At 42.0% G+C, this 22702-nt stretch overlaps 1 protein-coding gene across 2 annotated transcripts in view; it reads right to left on the bottom strand.

Moving 5' to 3' along the window:
* Positions 1-22702, bottom strand: part of ABHD2 (abhydrolase domain containing 2, acylglycerol lipase) — a 101247-nt gene that overhangs the window by 38948 nt on the left and 39597 nt on the right. The window contains exons 1-2 of one of the 2 annotated variants that reach the window (XM_067029875.1): positions 18727-18865; positions 2689-2864 (exon numbers count right to left, since the gene is read on the bottom strand). In XM_067029875.1, coding sequence (XP_066885976.1) covers positions 2689-2803 — 115 coding nt within the window. In that variant the 5' untranslated portion in view covers positions 2804-2864; positions 18727-18865. Of the gene's footprint in view, positions 1-2688; positions 2865-18726; positions 18866-22702 lie in introns of those variants that run through there. The other variant, XM_059056346.2, reaches the window with a different exon arrangement.

Genomic DNA, 22702 nt, shown 5'->3' with positions numbered 1-22702 from the left:
TTATGGACAGATGCTTTTGAAAAATAAAATACAATCAAAATTAATTACTAGAAAAATGAAATGAAAAAATTCAAATCTCAATTTTTAAATTATTAGATTCAATGGATATAAAATTACTCTGTCAAATTCTTATACAAGTTTCCAAGCATTACTCTTAATTTCTATATGAAATTCTGTATGAAGGAATGAATGAATGAATGGAAAAATAAAAACCAGTGTTTGCATAGACCTCTTTGATCCAACAATTTAACTTTCAGGTATTTATCTTACAGACACACTGTACATACCCAAAACAATATATCTGCAGTATAGATTGTAATAGCAAAAGACTGAATATAACATAAATGTCCAGAAATAGGGGTCTGCTTAAATAAATGTTTGCATATCCAAATGATGAAATATTATGTAGCCCTTAAAAATAATGAGACATCTTTACATACACTGATATGGCAAGCTCTCTAATATGTATTAAGTGGAAAAAGCAAGGTACAGAAAAGGGTTATGATATGCTACTATTTGTTGGGGGGAAAAGACATCTATGTTATCTATGTTTATAAACGCATCCACTAGGTATGGAATCATACACAAGAATCCTAACAGTGGGTACCACTGTTAGGGTGGGAGACAGACTTACATTTTTACTGTATATCCTTTAGTACCTTTTAAATATTCTATCATGAGCATGAACTACTTACTTTAAAATATGAATATGTATTTTTCTTTAAAAGAAAAGTGGTGTTTGGGTTATTAAGTCTAATCATAAATTTTCCTTCCAAAAGTTAAGATAAAAACAATTTTAAAATTCTTATGCAATATGCATAAAGAACCTTAAAATTTTTTATAAACCTCGACCTTGTAATTCCAATTCTCGGAATCTTGCCTTAAATTTTATGAGAGGATTATTTGAGAGCAAAAAATTATAAGCAAGCTAAATGCTCCAAAACAGAACGATTAAATTATGGTATTACCACATTGGAGACTATTAAGCAGTTGTTAGACTTTTGTTATTGAAGACTTTTAGACTTTTAACGATATGGGGAAATATTTATATTATAATTTATAATATAATGTGTAGTAATTTAAATTTTAGAAAAACTTTGCATAGAACTGAAGGTAAATGGAACAAAACGTTAACAGTGGTATGCTGGGTGTGGGATTACAGATGATTCTTTTCTTTTTTTAAAATGTTTCTACATTATCTACATTTTCTATGAGTGAGTATTTATTCCTTTTGTTGTCAGGAGGAAATCATTAAAAAGGAAAAACGGCTGCTTTTCTTAGAGAATTTCTTGGAAGCATTTCTGCCTTCCAGAACCACCTTCATCAATCCTTTCTGGGCACAGGGGTGATAGAAAGACACAGACAATCACAAAAAAGAATCAGTTTCGTCCTTTTCAACTTTCCACCTCAGTCCTAGAAGAGCAGGTTAAATTAAATTGCTTAAATTTTGTGCTTTAATAGTAGAAGAAGTCAGAGCATTAGAAGCAAGGGAAAAAATATTTAACTTTTTTAAAATGGTAGAGAAATAAATATTTGAAAGATCAGCTACAAGGCTTAGAAACACAATGTGAACTCCTGATCTATTCATTTATTCATTCCTTCTGTGACTGTTTATTCAACTCTGGGGATTCCTACATTCTAGCAGACAGATGATAAACAACTACGCAAATAAGCTCAGAGAGTGGCAGGTACCATGAAGTACTAGAGCAGGAAGGTGTGATGGATTTCCTGGGAAGGAAACACTAGTTAGAGGAGTCACGGACCATCCCTCTGAGGTGACATCGGGGCTGAGAGCTAAATGACAAAGAGGCAGTCGTGTGAAGGTCTGGGATAAGCATTCCAGACAGAGGGAACATAAGCTTAGTTTTCACTAGCTACTCAGAGGTTCTAAGTGCTTTAAATAACTGAGAGCTATATTACATTTACTGGAATTTACCCCTAAATATTGACTGAGCTCCTGTAAAAAACTAGGTGCCTTTGAATACTACAGAACTCAAAAGACATGTCCTCTTCCAGTAGGAACAGCATTCAAAGGATGCAGCCATCTAACTCCACTTCCTCAGAAGTCCTCATTGTGAAGCTTTTTATGAATGTTTATTGTGCAGTCTGCACAGAGCAATGAGAGTTTTATCACCAGTAGAAACCGTGGTTGTTTCTGAGATGTAGGTGTCCCAAACCTCTGGAAACCTAAGCAGAGGGTATTTGAGAGCCTTTGTTATCTGCTGTTGTCCAACAAACAAGACCAGCTACAATGCATCTCTAAGCTTCAGTTTCCTCATCAGTAAAGTAGGGATAATAAGGCACTGACTTCTCGGGGTTGTTGTGAGGATTAAATGAGATAATAGCATACATAAAGCACTTAGAATAGTCCAGCTTCTGTTGCTGTCATCAAACCAGACGCCTGGTCCTGGGCTCCAAGTTCTTATACCAAGCTTTTCTATTTCACAAGAGGACTAAAAAACTGTATTCAACAATGCTTTCTGAAGAACCCTACAGGGTGCCCGGCAAGCACACGCTGGAGTCAGTCCTTGCCGGTTGCTCCTAAGTGATGCACATCAGCAGACTTCCTACAGGACCCTGGATGCGATAGTAAGTATCAATGGCTCGAGCATTTATACTGAGGCTCCCTCAAGGACTAGTTCCCCTTCCCTGAGTGATGGACCAATCATATGACTTAAACTAGCTTACCTCCCACACAGTGCTCAGCCAAGGGCTCGAAGAGGTCAAAGGTCGAAGTGGCTCCGTCAGACATGGTGATGAACTTCCGGTGCCCATACGGGTGTGGTGACCTCACCCTTCCCATCTTCCCATACAAGGCTGTTTGGATGTGTCCACTTTTCCCCCAGATCAAAGGTGGAATATATCTAAGAAAGAAGGAGAGAAGAGGTCAATTTTCCCACACTCCTTGAATAATGCTCTAAAAAAGTTTGGAGCAAGAGCTTTTCAACCTCTTTTTTTTTTCCTGAAAAATTCTGTATACTAAGCACAAACATGACATTTTTTAAACCTTATATCCATGCCATGATTTATCTCCTTTCCCCATTTATGCATCAGATTAGCTTTAGAAATCAACCAGGACATGCTTATATAGACAGGATTTCAAATTTAAGGTGTTAATTAATTCAACACGGGTTATTCCCATAATGTAAAATGGAAAGAAAGCAACTAATACATTTTGAACACATGCTACTTGACAGGGTTAGCCTCATTATCAAATGAGCTAATGTATATAAAATAGCTAGCACGGCACCTATGAACACTAAATGCTCACTTCTTTGCCTTCCCCCAATAAGGCAGGCCACAGCTGCAGGCGTTACCCCATGAACCAAACCTGCTGCCTTGTTAAACTGGGAAGGGCTGCAAAGCCTCCTAAGAGTCTGTTGAGTGCCTTGTGCATGTGTGTGTGTGTGTGTGTGTGTGTGTGTGTGTGTGTTGGGGGGCACATTGTATTCTCTGGAGAATGTGCTAGAAGGGCAGAGCAATATAAATATTTGTTGGATTAATGAAGGATAAAGTTTTGTTAGCATAAGCAAGGCATGATACCACCCTAACAACCGTCCTTCGTGAAAACACAGTGACTCTGGTCCTTGGTAGGAAGTGCAAAAATCACAAACTAGTTAGTCACTGGGAAAACAAGGTGTTCCAAGTTACAATTAAGAAATGATTATAGTTCACAACCACAGGGCAAGATGATCCCATTTACTGAAACTATTTGTTTCTCTTCTTCAGCTTTGAGCCCAAGCCTGATGCATGAACAGGATTTGTGTCCTATATTAAACTAGAGACATATAATATAAAATGGTAATGACATCAATCCTTCACCTCTGTAGTGTATCACAGTGGTGAACATTTTATTAAGAATTTAGCTTAACCTGCTTGCCAATTCATGCCTATCATTTCTATCAGACCAGATAATCCCAGTCCCTCTTCTTAAATTAAACCAGATTTACTCTCTGTTTTTGGCAATTCATTAAATCACACAAATTTAAGAGAAGGGAAGTCATCACCTTAAGCAAGCCAGTTCCCAGATAAGCTTCCTCTCTGGGGTCAGGGAGGAGAAGGAAGAGTATTTTTAAGACCTAAGGACAGGAAAACACTTGCCAGTATCAACCACAGGCACAAATCTCAGCGCAGAGCCCACAGTCTTTAGAAAGCAGGCAAAGGCATTTTTAAGAGATACGTGGATTATGACAGTAACAAAAAGCAAGCTTATAAAATAATGTCAATTGGACAGCTGAATACTATACAAGATTTAGATAACCGAATTTATAAAGCATTTCGGACTACTAAGTTGGACAATAAACTGTGCATAGGGGGAGGGGAGTGGTCCAAGAAACCAAACTTCCGATTGTTCCTGGAGGAAAAGTTCGGAGAAAATTTTGTTTACAATATAAATTAAAAACAGAAATGTGCTGAGGTTAAAAATGTCAGAAGAATGGGTTAAATTTCATCTACTTACCCTCTGATCTCATTTAGAATATAATATAATCATAGAAAAGATGACAAAAGCATAAAATTTCCTTTTGGCTAGTCAGATTTCCTGCATAATTATGACACAGGTGATCAATCCTGATGCCATGCTCCAGATTCAAGGTTCTGTCACCGCCTCTGAATCTTGGCAATTGCCCCCCAAGTGGCCTCTCAGCCTCTAGTCTTGTTCCCATCAACTCTGGCATCCCTCCACCAGTGGAGGGATAACTAACACACAAACCTGGCCACGGCCCTCCATTGCTTGAGTCCTAGTAGCTCGGCTTAGGAGGTGCCACCTTGGTGCCTGCTTACCTCTTTTGCTTAAGTTCCAAAAAACCTGAACCACCGTCCACTGGAGAGTCACTTCCAATCAGGTTTTTGGGGGAGCTCCCTGCCTCTGTGCCCCCTGGCAAAGCAACCTGCACACCCTAGCACCCACGAGGCTTGATTAAAATACACCTTTTTCAAACACACTCCTCCCTGCCACCTGCAGGGCCTGGGCTCATTCTCCTTTGTGTCTATCCTCAGGGCACTCGAAACACACAAAGCACATAGGGAGGACTTGAGGATGAACAGAATACAGACCCACTTAGTAAATCTGAAAAGACAAAGATATGCTTAAAAAATCGTATGCGTCAGGATGATGTGAACTTGGCTGTGGCATGATTGGTGTTTGGCTGTTGTACTCCTTCCAGGCTACTCAGCACCATTCTCAGACTGGGCTGGGATGAAATTCTCAAGCTGTTCCTGTGTGTGTGCGTGTGTGCGTGCATGGTGTGTGGACGGCGACTGCCTGGGACTTTCTCAGTTCAGGGTAAGGTCAGTTGTGCACAGCGGAAGTTTCACTTTCTATAACGTTATGACAGTACCGCCTACTGATAAAACAGTGTTTCTCCCATTGCGGAGCACAGGCTCCGGATGCGCAGGCTCAGCGGCCATGGCTCACGGGCCCAGCCGCTCCGCGGCATGTGGGATCTTCCCGGACCGGGGCACGAACCCGCGTCCCCTGCATCGGCAGGCGTTCTTTCAACCACTGCGCCACCAGGGAAGCCCGGCAGGTGGATTCTTAACCACTGCCACCACCAGGGAAGTCCCTGGAAACATTTAAGAGATGTTGCTGAAATGGTACATGGAGGAATATGTTTCACTCTAACTACCTATGGGGTAGTTTGTCTGAAAATATAGCCGCCAAATAATTCCACCTATTTCTGCCCCCACAAGCCATTCTTCCCATCAGGAGCTAGATTCCTCCCCCACCCCACCCCACCCCCGTGAATCTAGGCTGGCCTGCGACTTGTCTGGTCTGGTAGGACATGGTGGGAGGCCTGCTGTGCAGATCTGGGCCTGGCCCTTCAGAAGCCTGGCAGCTTCTGCTTGTATAATACCTCCTTGGAAGTCTGGTGTTATGCTATAAAGAAGCCAGGCCTTGACTACCTAATGATGAGGGAAATATGGAGGGGGGCTAGAGAATGAGAAATAAAACCAAGAACTGTGTGCATTTTAAATTTTATAGTACCACCGAACTGCCTCCCAAAAGAGAGGGACCAATTTACATTCCTACTAATTGTGTATGAAGGTACCTGTCTTCCTCACCCTCATCAATAATTGGTGTTTTGGCTACTTTGATAGGCAAAAAATGGGTATTCTATTTCAATTTTTGTTTCTTAAGGTTGATCCAATCTGTGGCAGAAAAAAAGTTTCTTACTTGAATTTGCATTTCCTTGATTCATGTGTTTATTATCAATTTGTACTTCTTTTCTGTGAATTGTCTGTTCATATCCTTTGTCCATTTTTCTATTATAGTTTTCTTTTTCCTTTTTAATTTTTATCACTCCTATACTAAGTCATTATATATTATATTTTGCAAAGGTTTTCTCCAGCCTCTTGTATATTTTAATTTTATTTTTCATCTTATATAGCTTTTTATATTTTGTGGTTAAATTTGTTAATTTTTTCTGTTAAAACCTTTGTGTTTTGCATTTTGCTTTAAAAGGGGCTATTCCAACACCCAATTGTAAATATATTCACCAATATTTCCTTCTATTATTCCTATAGTTTTAAAAAATGTATTACCCTGAAGTCCACTTATTTTTGAAAATGATGTGAAGTAAAGATCTAATTCATTTTTAATCTAATTCAATTAGTTAGCTAATAGTCCTTACACCATAAATGGACCATCCTTTCCCTACTGATTTCAATGGTCATTTTAAATATATACCAGGTTCTCAATTAAATATTTAGATTTGTTTCTGCATTTTCTATTCTGGTTCATCGATTTCTTTGTCTATTCTTGTGCCAATATGGTACCACTTTAATTAATATAGCTTTATGGAATACTTTGAAAGTTGATAGTGCACGCCTACTTCACTCTACCTTTTCAAAATTTTCTTGGCAGACTTTTGGCATTTTAGTTTCCAGATGAACAATAGGATTAGCTTGTTCTATGAAAAATTTGGGATTTTTAAATTGGAAACACACCAAACATATACTACTTTGGGAAGAATTGACATCTTTACAGTTTCGACTTGTCCCATTCAAAAACATGGTGTGACGGGCTTCCCTGGTGGTCCAGTGGTTAAGACTCCACGCTTCCAATGTAGGGTTTGATCCCTGGTTGGAGAACCAAGATCCCACATGCCACGCAGCACAGCCAAAAGATAAAAAAACAAGCATGCTGTATCTCTCCATTATTCAGGTATTTATGTCCTATAGTAAAACTTTATGTCTTGCTTCACATTTCAATACTCAGTTTTACTACAGTAATTTGCATGCATTTTAAAAAGCTATTCTTAGAGTTAGCATCTGGGAATGTTTTACTCCTGACTCCCAGAAAGCAGAAGTGATATCTTCTACTTCTTTACTTATCTAGATGGTATTTTGTCCAATGTCATGCTGTGGTCAGTAGTTAATGAATCCTGTTACTAAGAAAGAAGCTAGAAGATCACAACAAAATCTAGAGGCCAGCATGTCTTTATCTTCTGAACCTACTTATAATCAACATCTGGCTATGCTAACGGAATTGCCCAAAGGGAAAGGCCACAAGGGAAAATCTGGACCTCCCTCCCTCCCACATCCCTCCAGACATGCGTGCGTGCACACACACACACACACACACACACACACACACACACGATGTCTTTGGGTAGATGGAGTTCACGTGAGCAAGGACAGATGGTTGCTGGGCTGTTTGAAAAAAAAGCCGACAAATGCTCACCTTTGCCCTGAATCTGTGGGTGACCAATTCTTCCTTATGGGACTTGGGTCCCTTGGTTGTAGACCAAACCACTTTAGAGCTATGGGACCCAGACTTAGCCATTATTCCCTCTGATCCTCTCCAGTACCTCTCTACCAAATCGGCCCAAGGCCTGGCACACAGTAGGTGTTTCGGATATGTTGCCGCCAACTCCCGGCAAGTCCTTCCCAGTGAACCAAATGCCCATCAGCCGCAACTCCTTGGCATTTTAAATTTGTATCAAACAGGCTGCTTTGGTTAAAGCAACAAAACCCAACTCCGACTAACTTAACTAACTTAACTCCTCTTATATTACAGAGATGCTGGGGTGCTCACCAAATGGACACGAGTCTGGAGAAACAGGCTTGAAGAGCACAGGATCCAGGAAGGAAACCAGGGGGCTGCTCTAGCGATGTGCTCTTTACACAGTCAGCAGCATCACTGCCCCCCACCCACCTGGAAAGAGTCAATGTCCCAGGAGTGAGGTGTCTAGAAGCGGGGAATTTCAGAGTGGGTGGGCAGGGAACCTTGATTTACTACCTACATGCAGTGGGAGAGAGGAACTTACCCAAAAGGAAATTTGTGTGGCCCTGGAGAGGAAGAATGGATGCTGGGCAGCAGAAAAGTGACAAATGTCCCCTACAAGGTTTTTAGCTGGACATGTCTTTGGTTCAAGAGGCTTTTCAGTGCCCCTGACACTCCACAGCCCCCATCAAATCACAGTATTCCCTCTAGTTCTTCCAAAGTCTCCTCCTTCTTTCTGTCCCTGTTCCCTGAAACCTGGTCCCAACCCATAGTATTTCACATCGTTCTCAAATGTATCTATTGATACTTTAAAGTATCTACTGATACTTTAAAGCTCTTCAGAAAAGCTTCACCTATAACACAACATAGATCAGAAATAGGCAACCTACTTGCTCAAGCGTTTGTTTCTTTTTCTCACACACACATCTTTCTAAAAGCTAATTTCATAAAAAAAAAAAAAAAGAGTTTGTGTTATTTTCTTTAAAGGAGATATCTAGCAAAGTAGAGTTTTTATGACTCCTGGTCAATGATCTTTACTGGTCTTAGAGTAAAATAGTACATTTTACGCAGCCCATCATTTTGCCCCCAGTATCTTTTTGAGTTAAAATTCACATAACATGGAATTAACCATCTTAAAGTATAAAATTCAGTGGCATTTAGTACATTAACAACATTGTGCGATCACTACCTTTACCTAGTAAAGGTAATGTTACCTAGTTTCAGAACATTTCATCACTCCACAAGAAAACCCTATATGCGTTAAGCAATCACTCCCCATTCTCCCCTTCCCCCAGCCCCGGGCAACCATTCATCTGCTTTCTGTCTCTATGGATTTACATATTCGGGATATTTCATGTAAATGGAATCATACAACGTGTGACTTTTTGTCTTGTGATTTTTCACCTACATTACGTTTTCAAGGTTAATTCATGTTGTAGCCTGTGTCAGTACTTCATTCCTTTTTATTTCATTTCATGGATATACCACATTTTGTTTACCCATTCATTTGTTGATGGACACTTGGATTGCTTCCACCTTGTGGCTATTATGAAGAGTGCTGATATGAATGCTTGTGTACCAGTTTTTGATTGAATACCTGTTTCTAGTTCTTCTGGGTATATACCAAGGAGTAGTATTTCTGGGTCATCTGGTAATTTCATGCTGAACTTTTTGAGGAACCTCCAAACAGTTTTCCATAGCAGCTGAAACATTTTACATTCCCACCAACAACGTACAAGGGTTCCAATTTCTCCACATCCTTGCCAACACCTGTTATTTTCCACTAGAAAAATTATTACTGCCGTCCTAGTAGGTATGAAGCGGCAACTCTTGTGGTTTGATTTGCATTGCCCTAATAATTAATGACATTGAACAGCCCTACAGTTTTGACTCTAGGCTATTTTCTTCCACTCTATCTCTACTTCTATCTCTGTCTGTGACATTGATCACAATTTAAAAGATGAACCAGTTGATAAATAAATGTATACTGGACTTCCCTGGTGGCACAGTGGTTAAGAATCCACCTGCCAATGCAGGGGACACGGGTTCGAGCCCAGGTCCAGGAAGATCCAACATGCTGCGGAGTAGCTAAACCCGTCCGCCACTACTGAGCCTGTGTGCCACAACTACTGAAGCCCGCGTGCCTAGAGCCCAAGCTCCACAACAAGAGAAACCACTGCAATGAGAAGCTCGTGCACCGCAATGAATAGTAGCCCCCGCTTGCCGCAACTAGAGAAAGTCCACGCGCAGCAATGAAGACCCAAGGCAGCAATAAATAAATAAATAAATTTTAAAAAGTAAATAAATAAAATAAAATAAATGTATACTGTTGGCCTCTTGTTCACTTCACAACGGCTACTACTGGTAGAAAGAATCGAATAAGAATAAAATTGGTAACAGTTAAAACAGCATGTGGTATAATCTAGTATTGCCTAAATTTTGACAAAAGAATCCAGTTTTCATGAAGGCATTTAGACTTGCAAAGTTTAACCTAGAGAACTGGTCTTGATGAAAAGGAGAGCCATAAGAGAACTTTCTACAGTCAGTAACATACAATATGAACAAAAACTGATTCCAAGCTTTGTAGCAAAAGTTAAATGGAAAATAAACCTGATGAAGATAAAATTTAACTGTATTATATTTAAAAAATCAACACGGAATCAAACTGGCTCAGTAGAATTTGTTCCTGAAAATAGTCTAAAACTCTTTAATGTAGCACAACTCTAATGAAGATACTTGTATTTAAAATGTCCTTGGGTTCAACCTCTCCTGAGCCTTCTCCCAATGGGAGTGCAGGTGGTTAGAATTCAACTAGAGGTCCTCCTTCCCAGCCTAATCCAGACAAAAGCCTCGGGACCAACAAAGGAGATGATATGAACTGAAAAGGAACCATGTGGAAGAGAAGATCCCAAATGCAGCGTCCACTCAGGGGCTGTGGAGATCCCTGGGGGTCATCTGAGAAGTCTTGCTTCTCCTCCCTCACAAGGAAGTAATAGGGCTCATGATTTCACAGAGAAAAACAAAACAGGAGGGAAGGGTTACCATGCTCTAATTATCTGCAAGAATGAGTTGAGATACATGTGAAGACAAAGGCTGCTGGAACCTTACTAGAGCAAAGGAATATCACCTGGACTGAAACCTAGGGCCTCTCCCTTTGTGACTTTGGGCACATTAAGGATGTTCCCCAAGCCCTTTACCAAAGTAAGTCAGGAGCATCTGAGGTACTAGTCATGGCTCCATCACCATGATTTATTTACCTCCTTCTTTGAACACAGAACATTTTATTTACTTACAGCACTTCACAATTTTTCAAAGTCCTTTCTGTATAGGATTTCATTTGCTTTTTATTTTTATTTTTTATTTATTTTTTATTTTTGTGGTATGCGGGCCTCTCACTGTTGTGGCCTCTCCCGTTGAGGAGCACAGGCTCCGGACGCGCAGGCTCAGTGGCCATGGCTCACGGGCCCAGCTGCTCCGCAGCATGTGGGATCTTCCCGGACCGGGGCACGAACCCGTGTCCCCTGCATCGGCAAGTGGATTCTCAACCACTGTGCCACCAGGGAAGCCCTTCATTTGCTTTTAAAAAAAATTATTTATTTTTATTTTTTAAATTAATTAATTTTTAAAGTATAGTTGATTTACAATGTTGTGTTAGTTTCTGGTGTACAGAAAAGTGATTCAGTTACATACATATATACATACTCTTTTTCAGATTTGTTTCCATTATGGTTTATTATAGGATATTGAAGACAGTTCCCTGTGCTATACAGTAGGACCTTGTTGCTTTCATTTGCCTTTGATAACAAGTTTGTGAAATGGGCAGCTGTTGTCAACCATGGGGACCCTGCAGCCCAGAGAGTGAAAGGCTTGGCCATGGTCACTTGTCACTCTGCTAATCAAGGGCAGAGTTAGGACTTCAATTGAGGCCTTGACCACTGCGTCCGGTGCTTGTTTGGATGATAAAATAGGCGTGATGAGGAAAATAGATGCTTTCATTCCAGAGGCTCCTATGACTCTATTAGTCATCCTTTAAAAATATTAGTTATCTAGAACCAGTGTAAATGAGGCTTAACGTATCTTAAATAGTCAACGGCCAGCCTCTAGCTTAAAAAATACGTCAAATTAGCATACGTGTATTCCAGAGTTGTCCGTTTTTAAGGCTATGGCCGACCAGGGGCTTCTTAGCAACACGGGGAGCCCTGGGAGGTTACTCCTGATACAAATCTGCTTGTTGAGTTGGAAGCTGGCAACACACAGGAGAAAGGACAAACACTCAGACCACGACCTGGGCCTCCAGCAAGCACAACAGTCACCACAAAGGGGTCATTCGGGTGTGACCCCTTCTTGTGTTTTAACCTTGCTCTCTCCTCCTCAGGGTCATTCTGTTAGTGGTGTCACGTTTCACCCGTAGCCTGATGCTCAAGTTAAAAGGTCAAGCTATCAACTATAGTCGAATCACCCCCCAGAATACCCTTCAGGAAGGAACACACTGTCTGTAAGCAGAGCCCAGGTAGCTCTTGTCCAGTGCCGGGCAGATGGCTGGGCCTGCATTAACACAGATGGCACTGGTGGCCTGAGGTTAGGGCTGTGTTGTGAAATATAAAACCCCCAAATCTTTGACTTCCCTGGTGGCACAGTGGTTGAGAATCCGCCTGCCAATGCTGGGGACAAGGGTTCGATCCCTGGTCCAGGAAGATCCCACATGCCGTGGAGCAACTAAGCCTGTGCACCACAACTACTGAGCCTGTGCTCTAGAGCCCGAGAGCCACAACTACTGAGCCCGTGTGTCACAACTTCTGAAGCCCATGTGCTCTAGGGCCTGTGTGCTGCAACTACTGAGCCTGTGTGCTGCAACTACAGAAGCCCGTGCACCTAGAGCCCGTGCTCCACAACAGGAGAAGCCACCGCAATGAGAAGCCTGCGCACTGCAACGAAGAGTAGCCCCCACTCGCCACAACTAGAGAAAGCCCGCGCAAAGCAACGAAGACCCAAGGCAGCCAAAAATAAATAAAGTAAAATAAATAAATTAAAAAAAAAACAAACTCAAATCTTTAAATGAGAGGATGCAGCACGATGCTCCCTCTCGCAGGAGAGGCACACATGCCCTGGCACTACCAGCGGGGATGTGAGGCTCCCAGCTCACACACCATGGGGCCTGCACTTGTCTGAGTGGAGAGGCCGGTTGAGGGGTCAGCACAAATGAAGTGTGTGTGTGTGTGTGTGTGTGTGTGTGTGTGTCTCTTTCTTGGTGTAAAGACTTGGATCTATACAAGTTAAGTCACATATAATACAACTCCACTGAAGACTAGAAAGAATATCAGGATAATAATTAAATATTGTAATGTTAAAAAAGGTAGTAATTTAATTTATCCCCGGCCTAAATTCCAGGCACTGGGCAGAAGAAGGAACACCCAGTGCAGAGCCATCTGTCTGCAGGATTCCCCCAGACATCCACAGCTACCTCCGGGATTCACCTATAACTCACTCTTGAGGTTTAATAGGTCATCCGGCAAAATGAGCGGCCACCTTCTCAAGGGTTGGTGACTTTCAAATGTCAGCGTCTGGGAACTCAGCACTTGACTGGAAGCCCAACCAGCCCCTGGCCCTGACTCTGTTCCCAACACAGAGGTTCGCTCCACAGACACAGGTCTGCCCTCGGCTTCCCTCTCCTTCAGCAAAGCCCAAGCCCAAGGGACACTTCAGTGATGGGGCAGAAAGCAGAGGGGTCACGTCATCCTGGGAAGCCCTCCCAAGGGAAAAGCTCCCTTTGCGACGGCCCCACAGAGCCCTGCCTCACAGCTGCTCCCGTTTCTCTCCTGAGAACCTCACTTTCAAGTGGCTGATGATGCCTTTCCCTGGGTTTGAGCCGCGACACCGGCCAGGGTTCAGAGCAGGTGCTGGGACTCTTTAGGAGGCAAGGGCTCAGGATGTTTCCTCAGCTTCCCCAGAGAATGCCCTTCTCAGCAGGCCCTCCACTCTGCTCAAAGCACAGCCTTAGGTAAAGAAAAACAAATTTTCCATTTCAGGAAAAATATTTGTCCACTGAGAAGAGATTTACTCAGACCAAGAGATTTGTTTGGAGAGTGACCACACGGACGAGGAATGCCTCTAGGAACACGTGGCTGGCATCTGGGACCACAACAGAGACATTATCGGGACTGAGCTGGCCTCTGCCTATGTTTTCTTTTGGCTCTTACATGTTGAGTCAATAAAATTCAGAGATTAGCAAGACACAGTGCCTGACCTTGTAGGGTTCACAACCTGGGGGTGGAAGCACATGAGGGAAACACAGACAACTACTGTCACAGAGAGAAGGAGTGGGCGATGGGGGGCAGAAAGGCAGGATGGGAGGATGGTATGGGGAGACAATCACGAGGCTGAGAAGCACAAATTTAAATGAGAGAGTACATGATGGGGAGTGTTAAGGACTGAATGTTTGTGTCCCCCCAACATCCACATATTCAAGCCCTACCCCCCACCCCGCATGTGATGATATTTCGAGGTGGGCTCTTTGGGACATAATCAAGCTTAGAAGAAGTCATGAGGGTGGAGCCCCCGTGATGGGACTGGTGCCCTTATAAGAAGAGGATGAGAGACCAGAGCTCTCTCTTACTCTCTCTCTCTCTCTCCACCATGCAAGGACACACTGAGAAGGTGGCCATCTGCAAAGCCAGGAAGAGGGCCCTCACCAGGAAACAAAACCGCTAGCACCTTGATCTTTGAAAAATAAGTATCTGTTGTTTAAGCATCCCAGTCTACTGTATTTTGTTATAGCAGCCTGAGCTGACTAAGATGGGAGTCTAAGGTTCTCAGAGTGGGCAAGTTTCTGAGCATCCAACCTCTGAGTCAAGGACTGGGCTGGGCTGGTCACGTCTCTCAATCTTCACAATACCTCGCCGCCCCCCAACTTTACAGATGAGAAAAGTAGAGTCTTGACTTGCTTGATTTCACAAAGTCGGGATTAGAGGACAGATCTCTGATTTCTGTCCAGAGCTTTTCTTACCACGCCACACTCGAGACTCATCAACTCCCTCAACTACAAGTTAGAACAACAATTAAACATTTTTGTGCCTGCTCTTTTCTGTCTGATCAACTGGCAGAATGTTATATTAAATCATGTTTTTCCAAATTGATAATTGAATTTGTTGGAACTTCTCTTTGGTGTTCTTCACGTACATTAAACAAAAAAACATTTCTTTGATTTTACATGTTTTTCACAACTGTAACCATCTTCTTTAGGTTAGTGAAGTTTTTTTCTGCAGGAGATCCATCTGGAGGGTAATTAATTTGGATATTCACATTGATTATTTCAAGATGGGGCCAGAATGTTAACTCATACTGAATAGCTCCCCAAAGATAATGAGACCCAGAAGAGTGATGATAAAGAGGCTAGAGGTACTTCTGGAAAGGCAAGAGATGTCTGGTTTGGGAAAGCATTTTTACCTACTTTAATGAGTGAGAATAAATTAATCAGGACAAGGATCAGTGGGCCAGGGGGTTGGGGTGGGGGGAACAGAGATTTGTGGCAGCTCCGGAAGTCAGAAAATTGACTTCCACCTTCGTGTGTGTGTGTGTGTGTGTGTGTGTGTGTGTGTGTGTACAAGCCTGTGTCCCCACAGAGGAGGTGAGGAAGCAGGGAAGGGGCAGAACTCTTTAGAGTTAGGGGAACAGTCTGTAGATACTTACCCTGGATCCTGAATGGCCAGAGCCTCCCCTTCATAGACCTTGAACACAGGTCTCTTGCTGCTCCTACCACAGATCCCTTTGGTTCCCTTCAGGGACTCTCTTCCCCTGTCCAGCCTGGCTGGCCTGAAGCCAGCTGGTCTTTTGTGTGCCTACAACACTGGGCCTCACCCTTCTCCACTAGGACACAGCCCCCTGGAAGCCCGTTCTTTGCAGGAGGTCCAGATGTGGAGGAGACCCTGCACCACATGACACCAGTCCTGCTGGGGAGGCAAGGCTGAGGCTGGGAAAGGACTTCATCATTTTAGCTTTGGAAACAAACACCTGGGGCCTTTTATCTCAAAATGTCAAGTGGCATATTCAGCTTCCTCAACACCCATGAATAGGCTCATCAGAAATACGATTTGGGGGCTTCCCTGGTGGCGCAGTGGTTGAGAGTCCGCCTGCCGATGCAGGAGACACGGGTTCGTGCCCTGGTCCGGGAGGATCCCACATGCCGCGGAGCAACTAAGCCTGTGAGCCATGGCCGCTAGGCCTGCGCGTCCGGAGCCTGTGCTCCGCAATGGGAGAGGCCACAACAGTGAGAGGCCCGCATACCACAAAAAAAAAAAAAAAAAAAAAAAAAAAAAAAAAAAAAAAAAAGAAATACGATTTGGGGGACTTCCCTGGCAGTCCAGTGGTTAAGGACTCGCCTTCCAGTGCAGGGGGTACGGGTTCGATCCCTGGTTAGGGAGCTAAGATCCCACATGCCTCGCAGTCAAAAAACCAAAACATAAAACAAGCAATACTGTAACAAATTCAATAAAGACTTTAGAAATGGTCCACATCAAAAAAAAAAAAAAAAAGAAAAAAGAAAGAAAGAAAGAAATACGCTTTGAACACAGCATTTTCCCCACTGGGGGCAAATAGTTCTTCACAGCTGTCACACATTACATTTTCAAAACTGCTGTTGTTAGATGCTCTATTCCTGAATTGCAGGATGATGCACAGGAAAATTCCAGTGCAGAGAGGGTTGTCTCTGCCTGAAATGACCAAAAGTGGCCTAAGGAAATGAGAGAAATCAGCTTCTGTTCCTGAGACTGGTTTCTAAATACAGGACACTGGCCCATCTACTACCCATTGTGTACCTTGTGCAAGCCATGAAACGTGAATGTTAGCAAGAACAAGCACACGAGTGACAATAAAACCACTTAAAAAGAAACCACACATTTTTTGCTCTGAGGAAAAATAAACTCAATTTTAAAGTTCAAAGAAAACCAGTTAAAACCCCTCAGAACTGCATTCACATGTTAAAGGTCTCTGATCCCATTAACTTCCTGCACATTGTTTTGTCTGTTTGTTTTTTGGCCGCACCATGCAGCATGCGGGATCTTAGTTCCCTGACCATGCAGGATCTTAGTTCCCTGACCAGGGATCGAACCCGCGCGCCCCTTGCAGTAGAAGCGCAGAGTCTTAACCACTGGACCACGAGGGAAGTCCCAATCTTCCTGCACATTTAGCTCTGGTCACAGTCCTCTGTATACAGAAGGGAGGAAGCACAGTCCTCTCTCCTCATGTATATCTCAACCTGGTTTGGACACTATGCTCTAAGTGGGCTCATAGTTAGCTTATTACGAGGCTCCAGGGTTCCACCGACAAATACCATACATTAAAGAACTAGTCCTGCAAAGACCCAGTCAAATATTAGTTACCTAACTAGGGGACTACATCGCAGCTCCTGGAGTCTGGCACTCAAGATGCTAAACTGTTCCCCCGCCTCACCTTTCTTATCGCTAAATCATGGATTTGAGAAAACTGCCTCTGCTGACCAGACAGGGCGCATGGTGATGCAGAGCACACAGAACACCTTCGTTTTGTCCCTGTCTCCCCGCTCAGCCCTCTCCTGTCTGGAGGACACGCAGAGAAATGTCAGTGGTCTGCTCTTTGCCCAACCCTTTTTGGCCACGTCTCAGGCCAAGATCACCTCAAAAATCTATTCCAGGGCTAGGCAGGAAGATAAGAGCTGAAATATCACATCGTATCTGCTACTATTCCTAGTGTGGGAGGAACTGGAATAGCTACATGTGAGGTTCCTGGATTATCTACATGGAATGCCCCTTTTAAGAACACTTTAATCAAGAGATTACTGTAAGAATTAAAATGTTAGCATTCAACATGGGCACATATCTTGCCTTTCTTTGCTATGCAGAAAATAATTCACAAAATGGCAAACAATGATGTTAGAAAAAGGATGGGTTCTTAAAATAGTTAATTAAAAACATGCTTCTATTGTCAGTAATTATATGTATCTTTACTACTGCCCCACACTCAAAACCTGGCTCTGTTCTTGTTCCCAGGGAGTTCACAGTCACGAGAAGGGGATAAGAAGGAAAGTGTATAAAGCTCTTTAGGGCTCAGGAGACTGGAACAAACGAGCTTGCGTTGGAAAACTCAGCCTCGCAAATATGCCAGTTCTCCCTAAATTATCTATAAATGTCACAGAGACACAGTAAAAATAACAGGATTTTTATATTTGGAATTAAACAAGCATTCTAAAGTTCATATGGAAAAACGAACAAGCTGTAATAGTCAAGGAAATTATGAAAAAGAAGAGTAGTGAGGGGGTAGCAGCACCAACCCCACTGCCCAGAGTAAAATGTATTAAAAAGCTACAAATCTGCTTAATGGTATATATTCAGGATTATCACCAGAATGGAAAAGACTGGAAATACGTCTAAATGCATCCAGGAAACTTAGCAGGAGAAAAGGTGGTATTTCAATAAATGGGGTAAAGATGACTTGTTCAATAAGTGGCGTTGGGCAAAGGGTAGCCATCTAGAAAAAAATGAAGTTGGAGCCACACTTCACACCGGACAAATTCCAGAGAGATTAAACATTTCAAAGTAAAAAATGAAAGCATATATGTGCCGAAAGAAAGTTTGGTGCTTTTTAAAATAATTGTACAATGAAGAAGACCTTTCAAAGGAATACAGAAATCCCAGAAGCCAAAAGAAACGATCCAACAATTTGACTATGCAAACGTTTAAAAAAATTCTGCATGGCAAATACCACCATGAGCAAAGTCACAAGACAAATGACAAACCGAGAACAAATATTTGCAACTCATACCACAAAGGGCTAATCTCCCTAGTACTTAAAGAGCTCTCTCAGGTGATTCTGAAAAGACCAATGACCATCGGAAAATCGGGCAGGGGCTACCAATAGGAGGTTAATAGAAAAGGAAATAAAAACAGTTCTTAAATATAAAAAAGATGCACAGCCTCTTTGATAAAAGAAATACAAATTAAAACCACAGTGAGAAAATACGTTTTGCTTACCACATCGGCAGATATAAAAACGTAGGAGAACCCCTTCTGTTAGCAAGGTTTGGGAGAAACAGCACTTTCATACTCTCAGTGCTTGTGGGGATAGCCCTGAGGGCATTAGCTAACACAATTTTCCATGTGCATCCTCTATGACTCAGCAATTCTACTTCCAGGAGTTTATCCTACACAGACACGTGTGCATCATGATGTAAATGTAAAATTATCTGTTGCAGCATTGTGAAAGCAAAAGGTTGGAAATAAATGAAACCCCCTTCTAGCAGACTAATTAAACAAATGATGGTCCATTGTGGAACACTAGGAAGTCAAGACATATGTGCAGGAAGCTTTTCCTACATTCATATGGGAGAATCCCTCGGTGGTATTTCATGAAGAAAAGCAAAATGCAGAAGGGTATACAGAATACTACCATTTGTGCAATAAAAGGAAAAGAAGTGTGTGTGTGTGTGTGTGTGTGTGTGTGTGTGTGTGTGTGTGTGTGTAATTGTTTTTGCATAAAATATGCCTGGAAAAATAGTAAAGAAACTGGAAACATTGGTTGAAGGGAAACATTGGTTGATGATGTCTGGGGGAATCTTTTCATGGGAATGTAACTTGTCTTTTAAAAATAAATATAAATATAAGCTATCCAGGAGTTGAGGATGTTTATGATATGTGTAACTATAATAAATTTACTCTGATAAACCTCAGAGCCTACAAGGGCAACACTGAAGGACAGAACAAGGTCATAGACTCTGCTGGTTGATGAGAGAACTACTGGCAAATGCAGACACTGATTCTTGAGCAGAAATGTAAAAGGAAGGAAATGATGCAGCTGCCCTGGAGCTTTCAATAAGAGGAACGCAGTTCCAAAAGGCTGAAAGAAGCCACTGTTGAAGGCTGTGGTTTAGCCTTGTTGAAATGGCAGCCCTTTGCTATGACATGAGAACATAAAAATATTTCCTCAAATAGTCAACGACTCCACCCTTGTGAAAAGTCATGGCAACTTAGGCACCAAACCTTCATACTTGTCCATAAAACAAGAGAGCATCACAAAACCACACAGATAAGCATATTCTAGAAAGTTCTGCTAAAGCAAAGCACATCTCTCTTTACACATGAAGGACAGATTCAAAAGACAACAGCTGGTGTCACTGCTTATACCTATTATTAGCAATGAACTACAAACGACTTTCAAAACTATGAAGGATGAAACGTATATTCAGAATCCTCAGTTTTATTTCATATCAATCTGAAACAGCTAGAAGAAATAAAAAGTTTAAAAATCATCAAAAATAAATAAATAAATAAAAATCATCTATATCCTCACAACCCTTATGAAACTATTTTCACTTTTGTTTCCTTTTTACTTGTATCTATTTGAATATAGAGTATAGATACAGTTATAATATTGGTATATCAATATATAGATATATAATTTTGTCCTCTGCTTTTTTCACTTATTCCCTGTTTTTACATATAGTTATAATACTAAGTTCTGGATGACTGCACAAAATTCTAACCTGTTTATTAGCTATAGTTTAGAGAGCAAATATTTATCTGGCACCTTCTATGGACACATTACATAATGTAATTTACCCCTCACAGCAACATGTATTATCAGGACCTCTCTTTACACACCAGGAAAGTGTCTAAAGATCCAGCAGGCAGTCGACCTTGCATTTGAACGCCACATCTCTGACCTGATACCCACGTTCTTCCCCCTGCATTATACTGCTGCTGCCTCCATTGAGGATCCTTTTGTTCCCAAGGTTTATTACTACAATAAACAATGCTGGTAGAATATCTTTCCACATTTCGTTTTTACCTTTCTAGAATTTTTTTCATTTTTTTCAACACAGTAAAAAAGTCCAACAAGATGCCTCCTTACCCTTCTCCATGCCCAATTCCTGTTTCTGAAAGACAAGTATTTCGACTCTGTTGGTTGTCCCTACTCTCTTATACCTCCCCTAAAACATGCATTTTCCCACCACCCCACCCACTCTTTTCAATATTGTTATAGCAACATGTTTGAATTAATTTTCAGCATTTATATTATAACTATGTAAATATCAGTCACAACTAAGTCACATATTGTATTTTTCTTGTAGGACTCTTCATTTTCCCTCAGGTTACCACTTTTATCTTTTCATCATTAGCTTAGTTTTCTTTGCACCAATCACCAACTTATTTTCAAACTCTAAAGGATCCGTAAGTCACTGGACAGTCAAAGACATCAGACAATCACCTGTTTTGCTTGATCCTGGAGACACCGATCAAGGAGCCCTCCGCGCCTGCTCCCTCTGGAAGGGCTCCCCTTCCCCACATCCTGAAAGGCCCCTTTGCCTCTCTCCTGTGTTGTGGACCCCATGGCCACTATTCCTTGGCTAACTTCCTTCTTTTGGTGGAAGTCAGCTTCCACTAGCTTCTTGAGAAAAAGTAAATTGGAAAAAAAACTTTTTGAGACCAACTCTCCATATCTGAAAATGTCTTTATTTTACCCTCACAGTAGGTTTAGTTTGTCTGGTATATAAGTTCAAGTTAGAAACCATTTTACCTCAGGATTTTGAAGGCCTTGCTCTACTGTCCTCCAGCTTCTGGTCTGCCATTGAGATCTGGTGTCATTCTGATGCCGGGTCCTTGTGTGTGCTCTATTTCCTTACTCTCTGCAAGTTTGGGGGATCTTGCTTTAGTGCCAGTGTTCCAAAATTTCACAAGAGCCTTGATTAGGTCTTTTTCATTCTCTGAGCTAGGATTTCAGAAGCTCTTTCAATCTGGAGTTTTCAGGTCCTATACTTATGGGATAGCTATTGGGATACTTCTTTGATAATTTCTTCCCCTTCACTTTCTCTAGCCGCTTTCTGGAACTAAGACAATTTGGATAATGGATTTCTTGGACTGATCCTCTAATATCTCTTCCACTTTTCTTTGTTATTTTTGTTGTTACTGTTATTAAGTTATAAGGACTTCTTATTCTACCTTCTGGAAGAGATCTTCATTTAATCTTCTAATCTCTCTATTAATCTTCTCCATTTGTGCTCCAAAAGCTCTTCCTGTTCTCTGAACGATGCAATTCTTCTTGCCACAAGGATGTACATCTTCTCTTCCCTCTGAGTATGCTCAAGACAGGTTTTCTCCAGTTCACTTTGGTTCCCTCCATTGTGTTTCCTCCCCTTCCTTTCATCTGCTTGCTTTATATCTTTGCCTTTTATGTTCAAGGCTTTCCTTACATGTCCAGCAACTCTTGGTGGTCTGCTCCTATGGCAGGAGAGTGGATGTCCAACTATCTGTCTACATAGGCCGGGCCTGTCAATCTGCGGGTTCCAGCCGCTCTGTTAGAGGACCCCCAAACAGCAGTCTTTGGGACTTTTCCCTTGGGCAGGTTAGTTTCCCCAGAGGGGAGTCCTTCCATCTCCTTGGGGAACCTGGTCATGGCTGGGACTTTCCACAGACTCTGTGGCCTGGCGCTTCACTCCCACTCTCAATGTGCCAGTCTCCTGCCAGGGAGGAGGCAGGGCAGTCACCTGGCTGTGTGGAATGGGAAGAGAATGGGGGACTCTCCACCAGTCTTCGTGGTTTCAGACATCTTTCACACCCCATCCTCAGGGATGCCTCGTTCCTGAGCCTTCACATCAGCCTGACTCTTGCAGAGTTCTCACTCTGTAGGCTGGGGTTTCAGCTGTCTCCGCTCCTCTAAGTTAGTCTCTACTTGTCCATCTGCTTTCCACTCATCTGCTCCTCTCTCCTATCCTATTCTCTATGTTCTTGAGAATTTGTGCCTTTTTCCCCCTTATTATCATTTTAGTGGGGATTCAAAAAGAGGTGAAGATAAACATGTGTTCGATCTGCCACTGTTAATCAAGCCTGTTAGCTTTTCTCTTTGTTTAAATGATTTCTTTATGTTAAATTCATAGCAGTGGAATCAACATTTCTGCTCCTTTATTTATGATCTGTGTCTTTATGTATTTGCTCAGTAAACATTTATGGAGCA

The sequence above is a fragment of the Kogia breviceps genome, chromosome 3, assembly GCF_026419965.1.
Source record: "Kogia breviceps isolate mKogBre1 chromosome 3, mKogBre1 haplotype 1, whole genome shotgun sequence".
NCBI classification, from domain to species: Eukaryota; Metazoa; Chordata; class Mammalia; order Artiodactyla; family Physeteridae; genus Kogia; species Kogia breviceps.
This window is presented reverse-complemented; position numbering and strand designations above follow the sequence as displayed.